The 8744-nt window shown below is 43.6% G+C and overlaps 1 protein-coding gene and 1 long non-coding RNA gene across 2 annotated transcripts; one reads left to right on the top strand and one right to left on the bottom strand.

Annotated features, from left to right (window-relative positions):
* The first annotated feature begins 153 nt into the window (after positions 1 to 153).
* On the top strand, positions 154 to 3999 carry LOC130119090 (uncharacterized). The gene is made up of 3 exons (XR_008810823.1): positions 154 to 202; positions 285 to 359; positions 3835 to 3999. It is a non-coding gene; the product is annotated as an uncharacterized LOC130119090 (long non-coding RNA).
* Positions 4000 to 6393: 2394 nt separating this feature from the next.
* On the bottom strand, positions 6394 to 8744 carry ndufa4a (NDUFA4 mitochondrial complex associated a). The gene is made up of 4 exons (XM_056287490.1): positions 8563 to 8744; positions 7625 to 7713; positions 7248 to 7308; positions 6394 to 6685 (listed from the first exon to the last, which is right to left on the bottom strand). The coding sequence occupies exons 1-4, from the start codon at positions 8602 to 8604 to the stop codon at positions 6629 to 6631; spliced, it is 249 nt and encodes an 82-aa protein (XP_056143465.1). The 5' UTR covers positions 8605 to 8744; the 3' UTR covers positions 6394 to 6628.

Raw genomic sequence — 8744 nt, 5'->3', positions numbered from 1 at the left:
TTAAATTGTGAGGCAGATTGTGAGTGTATTTTTATAGTTTTGGTTGTCATTGCATGTTTTGACCAGTAAGTGGCAGTGGCGGACTTTTATTGTAACTCCGTGCAAGTCATCCAAGTGCATCTTGGGTATTCTTTCTTTTTTTCTTGTGTGGAGCGCCTGAAGATTGCGGTGTGACGAGGCTCTGACTCCGTAGTAAGTAAGGGTAAATATCTTGTGAAATATACCTGTAACATTATTCCAAACAATATTGTATGTCGGTAATTTGACAAGATGGTTTGATTTAGACGCTACTGGAGTTGATGTTCGGTGATTTTGGGCGCGAGCCGTCGACCGCTGTTCGCCATTGCAGGCATGACAAGGTAATGTTGGCGTGAATAAAGCCACACCATGCCATTGTATTTGGGATGTAAAGGTTTTATATGCATTTTAATTCTGTTTAAAGGTAACTGACAGAGTGAGAAGTTGCGCGATCTTCAGGAAGTTCCACATGTCTTTGTTAAACCCTGTTTAACGTACATAGTCCACTGCCGTATTTTGCACCGTATTTTGTATTTATTATTTCCCTTTTTAAAATCTTTTCTGTTAAACTTGCCACATCTGTGAACATTTATGAGCTGTTTGCTCGAAAGACACAGGAATGTATGCACTCAGTAAAACGATCTGCATTCGAAGGTTCAAACAATAAAATTAAAGCTACAAGAACCCCGGAAGTAATTGTGTCCTGTGTGGTATCTAATTCCACGGGCTACATAAATTTTTTTTTTATTTTTTTTTACTTAATTCTGCATCTTTTGCCATGTGAATGCCTATGTATTTAATAACGAAATTAATGACTATATTACAAACCCCCACAAGGGGCAGTCATGGATGGATAGATGCTGACATTTTTAAATGTTTAAATATGAGCCCGAGGCTTATCTTAACACCATTTGTTGTGCTATTTGAATATAGATAGGCACTAACTCAAGCCTGTTAAAGCACAGTATGTAACTTTTAAGCAAAACTTCAGAGAAAAACATTTTTTACCTGGATTTTTTTGACTTGCGCATTCCCCAAAGTTTCAATTTAATAAAGTGGTTAGGGAGTGAAACTGGTTGATACTGAGAACACAAAGTTCAAGTGTAATATTTTATATATTGCTGCATTTAACAGACTGGTTTTAAGGGTGAGTTTAGCTGTTATGCCGCAAGTATTGAAAAAAATGTAACAGTTTCTCTTTAATTTCAAAGAGTAGCAATATGACAAATATTGAACACACATACAGAAAGGACCATTATTTACTTTCCTTTCTAATGTTTATTGTTGACAGTCCAAGGTGAAATGCATCCAGTTTCCAAGTGGTGTAATCTGGATGCCGTTGTGCAAAACCGTGGTTGGGTGGCTGTTCTTTATGTGATTTTTTTATGGCACATTGGGCACTTGCATGTTTTGTGAAACTTTATGGGGGTGCAACTTCTTCAATTTTGTCTCTCTAGGTTTGGAGACCTGGGGAGTATTCCAGAAAGCGGGTTATGTGAAAACTCAGAGTATGTACACAACCTAGAGCATGTACATAAACTCAGAGTATGTACACAACCCGCTTTCCTGAAAGTTTCATTTGATGGCATCGCAGGCCATTTGCATGTAGAGCAATCCTATGACCATGTGCTGCGTCATTTCTGCTGGCCTCATTTGAAATGGGATACGTCAGCCTATTGACGGTGTCAGACACGTGAGCTGACGGCGAAGCATAACCAGAAAATAGATCCAGCACTCTTACATGATATTCTAGTGTTTGCGAAACATTCTTGAGTCCTGGTTGATTGTGTCGGCCTAAAAGTACAGATTACCTTATTGCGTGTCCTGTTTGTACTATCAAAACTACACCTGCACAGGGGGCGTCCGGGTAGCGTAGCGGTCTATTCCGTTGTCTACCAACAAGGGGAAGATCGCCGGTTCGAATACCTGTGTGACCTCCGGCTTGGTCGGGCGTCTCTACAGACACAATTGACTGTGTCTGCGGGTGGGAAGCCGGATGTGGGTATGTGTCCTGGTCGCTGCACTGGTGCCTCCTCTGGTCGGTCGGGGCGCCTGTTCAGGGGGAAGGGGGAACTGGGGGTAATAGCGTGATCCTCCCGCGCGCTACGCCCCTCTGGCGAAACTCTTCACTGTCAGGTGAAAAGAAGCGACTCCACGTGTATCCGAGGAGGTAGGTGGTAGTCTGCAGCAGCGACCGGGACGGCTCGGAAGAGTGGGGCAATTTGGCCTGATACAATTGGGGGAAGAAAGTGGAAAAAATCCCCCAAAAACAAAAATAAATCTGTCTTGTTAGATACCTTTCCCCACTGCCGTTTCTTGAGCAACCGCCATTTAATGTGTACGGTTTTGTATTCACTCCTCCGTTACTGTTTGTCATTGGAGCTGGCAGGTCCGCTGGCAGGTCCGCTGGCAGGTCCGCTGGCAGGTCCGCTGGCAGGTCCGCTGGCAGCTGCCTGTTATTCAAATGTAATGGAGCCCAGACAGGAAATGCATCAAGTCATTCTGGGGTCTGACTCACTCAGATGGGTTGGGTTTAAGATGGTTGCCTCACACAGTTCTAAAGTTAAAAGGATCAGAACTTGTACAAATAGATTATAATTAGCCAATGAGAGATATGATAATTCCTCAAAGTAAGCTCTGTAACATAAGTCTTGGGTCTGACTGAATCAGGTGATTTTGTTTTGACATTATTAACCAATAAGATGAGAATCAGAAACATGTTTATTGGCCATGTAAGTTTGCACACGGAGGTTTGCACACGCATGGAGTAATTAAGAGAATAACAAGGTGGCGTGGCGTTCTATTCCGTTGCCTACCAACACGGGGGTCACCGGTTCGAATCCCCATGTTACCTCCGGCTTGGTCTGGCGTCCCTACGGACACCGGACACCCACAGTCGTGTAGTGTCCTAGGCTGTATCTGCGGGATATGGGTATGTGTCCTGGTCGCTGCATTAGCGCCTCCTCTGGTAGGTCGGGGCGCCTGTTCGGGGGGGAGGGGGAACTGGGGGGGAAAGCGTGATCCTCCCACGCAATACATCCCCCTGGTGAAACTCCTCACTGTCAGGTGAAAAGAAGCGGCTGGCGACTCCACATGTGTAGGAGGAGGCATGCGGTGGTCTGCAGCCCTCCGAGTCGGCAGAGGGGGTGGAGCAGCGACCGTGACAGCTCGGAAGAGTAGGGTAGTTGGCCAAATCCCGAAAAAGAAAAAAACTAAACCTGCACTAAAGGCTTTCATTAAGTTTATAACAACATTGGGTATCCCTGAGATGAGCCAAAGGGATCATGTACTTCTGCACATATAGTAAAACATCTCCGTTTGCGACAATGTTTGACGTGTCCACCATTAAGGGTCACGCAGAGCTCCAGAGCATTCCCATCAGACCCTTCAGTTAATGGTGCAGAACTCTCACAGGACTGGGGAGACGTGTGCCTCGGCTGTTTGCTACTATTTGTGAGGTTTCACATGAGAGTCCTGGGTTCAGTCTGAGTGAGTTAGTCTTTGGGCACTCTGTTTGAAATGCACTGACATTACTCGGTGACGACTGCAAAGGGCTGGGGCCTCGTGTACACGTGGTTTGGATTGTGTGAATGGCTTTCGCCGACATGATCCGTGTCACGCCTTTGCAGGAAACTCCGTGGAAACTGTACCGCACATGGTAACATGAAAGACTTGCTTGATCGCATGTCTAAAAGTTGCCAAATTCTGTCTTGTGATCATGTATTCATTTTGTTGACTGCTGTGACTAACTCGTTTCAGGCAAAATGTAGTTTACCATTCATGGTAAGAAGTCTCCTTTCTGAATGAAATTGCTAGACTCACACAGCTGATGGGATGAAGCCACCTGGTTCACTGGGTGAGCGTAGGATGGAGGCAGGTGCTGACAAGCCCAAAGCTGTAATTGGGATTGCAGCTACAGAGGGGGTACACCTTGTCCTCTGAAGATCCTGATGTACCATCTGAAAAAACATACCTGTCTGAGGTTTAGCAGATAGATGTGATTCGACTCATTAAAATGCATCCAACTCAAGCCACACTTCTGTTGGGTTTCAATGTAAAAATATGTCGGGGTGATGGCACCTCTTCCCTCCTGTTTCATTCTCCCCTCCTAGTGGCCTGTCTATCTTCTCACTCATCAGCCAAGTTTTCATCCCATGTAGGAGGCCATCGTACGGGGTTAAGCCTATGAATGGTGAACTTTGAACCCACACATTCTGCACCCTGCCGCCATGTCCGGTGCACCCTCCAGTCCCTCTGTAGCTAGTGTGTGTGTGTGTGTGTGTGTGTGTGTGTGTGTGTGTGTGTGTGTGTGTGTGTGTGTGTGTGTGTGTGTGTGTGTGTGTGTGTGTAGGAGATCCCAGACACCAGTTCCTTAACATTCATCCTGTGTCTTGTCGATTGCCATCAATCATCAAGTTTTGGTTTTTTTCCCCCCGTCTTGTTTCTTCTTCTCCCCCCTCTACGTCTAAACGCGCGATTAAGGCGGGCGGCATAATTTACACAGGGGGACCCACGGAAGTGACCGTGGGGCAACAGGAACTGAACAAAAGTTCCGCACATTGACAGGAGGCATAGCATGTCAGGTTAACAACAGCTCAGCAACACCTAATATGCATTAGTAATACACAATTTAGTAACACAGATTTTGTGTAATCATAATACCACATAGTATGATGGTGTAAATGACTGTTACACAAGTGCATGAAATGAAATGACAAATAAATGTTCCTGATTCCTGACGCCACTGTCTGATGCTGTGCCCTTGAACCCATGACCAAATGGGTGAAGTTGGTTGGTTGTTTCTGTCTTGCTTCGTTGAGTTGGGGTTTGGTGTGCAGCCCCCTAAACACCAGCACAAGAGATTTATGTATCAGAGCCTGTGTATTATTGAATGTAACCATTAAAACCATTCTAAGATTAAAATCCCTTCTAAATATAGGAATTATGTATAAAGGGATTACTTTGCGGAAAATTTCCCAGGGGAGAACCCTCAGATTGCCCTAAATTATCCCCCACATTCACAGAAAGCTTCCTGCTCGGAGCTTTCTAAAACGTGACTACAGACAACACTGAATGAGACGAGGTGTGCACAACAGGGGAAAGGACCCGATACATAATAACGGGTGTGACACAAGTGAGGTTTTTTATGTTAATTTTGAATAGTTTAGAGAAACTCATTAACATTTGGTTTTATCAGTTAACTTCCTGACGTGTTGGGTTGGAATGAACACCTGCCTCCTCGTGGCCTTCCATGGCTCATGACTGGAAACAATTGATTTCTTCAGTTTTGGATGTTTCTCCGAGGCTCCAACACCAAGCCACGAATATTTACTGTCCTCTTTCATCCACTTCATTTTGCTTTATCATCAAACTGTGTTCTGCTTTAATAGATAATAGGGGATGTATTTTGGTCATGGCTTCTTAGGTTACTTCACTTTTCAATTAAGGCACGGTGAATCCGCAGGAAAACGTTCCAAGGCTATTGTTACATAGTTATATACATCGTTACATACTGTAGCAAAAGTTAACTTCAAACTCGAGTGGAAACAAAACCGTGAAAGAGAAAATGACATCCTCTCGTTGTCTTTGAGTGGGAAGGTAAAGTTTTCAGCATCCATCTATTCAAATATGAAGGTCTACTTGACATTTTCAGCATCGAATTGGCTGCTCATCCTTGTCGCATTTTTCCAAGCCTGCAGAGATGAGCACGTGTGACCTGCTGACATTTACAAACTCATCTGGCAGAGCGATGGCATTCTATACGGAGAAACCTGTCTGCATATCTCTGCATAAGAGTCCCGTTTCCACAGCTCAGTGAAACGCAGGTGATCGCTCTAATTCGTCCAATATAAATCAACCTTTCCAGACTAAGTACAGTGTTGTCTTATTGTACCCACGCTTAGCGAATGTTGAGTTTGTGACTAGAGTCCCTTCAAAAGATGGACACCAATACTGCTTTGCTAAACTGAGCAGATGGTAAAGGCCACGTGAAAGGACTCAACAGCTGCACCGCCACCCTGTATAAACTGTCATGGCGGTCACCAGAGGGCGCCCGTGGTTGTGTTATGACCAGGCTGGAGTGAGATAACGCGCAGACAAGGCGTTGGACAGAGGCCAAAAATGCTTTCAGAAAATGCACTGACAGCTGGGTTAAGACAGGATAAGGTGATATGAGGTAAGCATAGCGCCTTCGTGGTTATACCTGAATACAGCGGATACTATTAGTCATAAACATGTCAATGGTAACTTTACTTACAGTAAAGCAAGCAGGCAATTGTTGGATGCAAATTACTGGAAAATATGAATCAATAATGTGAGATGAGATCAAAAATTGAAGAAAAAAAGTCAACAAATGCCCAATCACAAGAAATAAAATTCTTTTCTTTGTATGCTGGAGAAAAATCTCCATTTTATTGACAACCACCATAAATTAAGAAAAAATGGCAGGTTTCAAAAAAGTCAATGAGATGTGATGGAAGAAACTCAAATAGATAAACATTGTGCGGATTTAGCCTTCACATCTTAAGTCTGGGGAGGATGTTCTTCAAGAGCTGCGAAGAGTCATCATTTCTGCAAGCCTTTGGTCAGGCATCTGCCAGTAGATATGATCTTAGAAGTCAGGCCCGTTCTTCTTCAGCTTGCTGTAGTCCATGTTCACTGTGTAAAACTGGTTGACAAAAAACACATTCATGACCAGACCACCTCAAGATGACAGCAAAGAGCATTTCTGGGTTGCAGTATGCGAAACACCCTTTCCTTATGTTGTACAATTTTGTGTCAAGGCAATAAATGGAGGACCAGAAGCATTACATCAGTTGATGATTTTGAAGACAGATTGATTAGTTACCAATGCGGCAAAAAATATTAACAGGCACTGAATTTCAAACAGCAACAAAGTCTTTGCTTTTTACTTAAAAATAGTATCATATGCATCCTGAGATTCCAATACTTCTGCATAAGTTTAAACTGTTAATTGCTTGATCAGATTTATCACTAGAGGCACGCATTAAACAGATTATGCCAATTGATTCGTTTAACACGGGGATTATCCTGGAGCTAAGCAACAACACTGGCAATAGTCCATACGATGAAATGTTAGTCACTGAACATGTGTAGCTACCTAAATCTTTCTGTAACAGTTTGAGCAGAGAACAATTTAGCTGCAGAGACCAACACAATAAATGACGAGGAAGATTATGTGGCAAATGAGAAGGCTGAATGAGCCAAACCTTGTACTGATCTGTTGGGCTCATTTTGTTCCAAGGCTCTGGGTTGTTCTTGCGATCCCAGCTGCACAGGTAGAGAAAATGATGTTAGGTTAATGTACACCCACAACATGAGCCATCACTAATTGCATTTGATACCGAAGTTCATATGTGAATGAATCCATGTTTAAATTATGACTTGATAGCATCACCGATGGTGAATGTAAGCTATAAGTGTCTCCTCCCTTGCAATCCTTATACAAAATCCTACAAATGTAGAGGTCAGTACTTCAACCTTTATTAAACACTTAAGCTGAGGGATACGAAATGGGAGAAAGTGGCTGATGACATGGAAAAAAACAAAAAACTCAGGAGTCCATGAGATACATCAGGATTCTTACCAGACATCAGGGTTTCTCAACCCCAGCCGAGCGAGGTACATCATGGACATGGTGGCCCCCCCACCAATGAAGACGAAAAGGGGGATCAGCTATAAATAAGCACCACAAAAGATGGGTGACTAATATTAGTGTTGCAAAACAGTAAAGAGAGTGGTGTCACAGCTACAGACAAAGCACGACTAAATTACAACTAAAGAGGTTTGAGCACGCTGATAAACGATCTAACTTGACGATTTCAGTTACAAAAGGCATGGCGTGGGTGGTTTACATTAGACATTCAGTGTGTTCGTCTCGTCCAAGAAACTAAAGAAGTTATCGCCCTTGAGAGACGCAATCATATGACGTCATTGGCTGGGCTTTTAAGTACAATTATCAACGTAACGTGAGTTTTTAAATGAAACCTGTATAATTTAAAAATAATAGAGAACAGTCAATCAACAAAAACTGCCTTAAAATACATCGGATCATGTTTGAAGGGGATGACGGACTAACAACGTTAACCATTGTGCTTGCTAGCAAAGCTAACTGGTGGTTACCCTTACTTAAAGCAGGCCCCTTCTGCTTGCTAGTAAAGCTAACTAGTAGTTACTTAAGGCAGGAGGCCCCTTCCTTCTCGAAATCCTTATCTGCCAACACTGATGTCAGGACATGACCTTAGTTGGCTTTCAGGCATCACTTGTCAAAGCTCATTCTAAAGGTGACGAATTTGTGATACGTTACTTGAAGTCAACTACTGGCAAATGTTTCTATTAACATTCTGAGCGTCTTTCTCAGTCACACCTAGCTAGGTAACGTAAACGTTAGCTGCTTTCCTTAGGCTAGATACGCTAACGACGGGGAGCCACGGAAAATAATTTAAAAAAAAACATCCAACAGGCCGATCCGGGTTTAGACTATTTACGCGAGTTTTTCTTAAATGTAATAAAGACTGTACGTACGGCTGGGTGATTCCTGAGTTGTTTTCCGACCGTGCTTAGCATTCTGGCGTTAAGCGAGTGTCGACCGCTCCCAAAATTGTTCGGCAGCAAACGGGTTAACAGCTTAACCAGCGTGCAGCTGCTGCCGTCTGCGGAAGGTGCGCTGAGAGCGCAGGAAGACACCGGGGAGCTCCTCCATCCAG

Source organism: Lampris incognitus, chromosome 10, assembly GCF_029633865.1.
Source record: "Lampris incognitus isolate fLamInc1 chromosome 10, fLamInc1.hap2, whole genome shotgun sequence".
NCBI lineage: Eukaryota > Metazoa > Chordata > Actinopteri > Lampriformes > Lampridae > Lampris > Lampris incognitus.
The sequence above is the reverse complement of the archived record's forward strand: the minus strand, read 5'-3'. Positions and strand labels throughout refer to the sequence as shown.

Excerpts from the sequence above, each read along its gene's own strand:
- ndufa4a (XM_056287490.1), bottom strand. The coding sequence starts at position 8,604 with ATGCTAAGCACGGTCGGAAAACAACTCAGGAATCACCCAGCC. Across the intron at positions 7,714-8,562 it reads AACTCAGGAATCACCCAGCC|CTGATCCCCCTTTTCGTCTT; the intron begins GTACGTACAGTC and ends GCTTATTTATAG. Across the intron at positions 7,309-7,624 it reads TTGAGAAACCCTGATGTCTG|CTGGGATCGCAAGAACAACC; the intron begins GTAAGAATCCTG and ends CTACCTGTGCAG.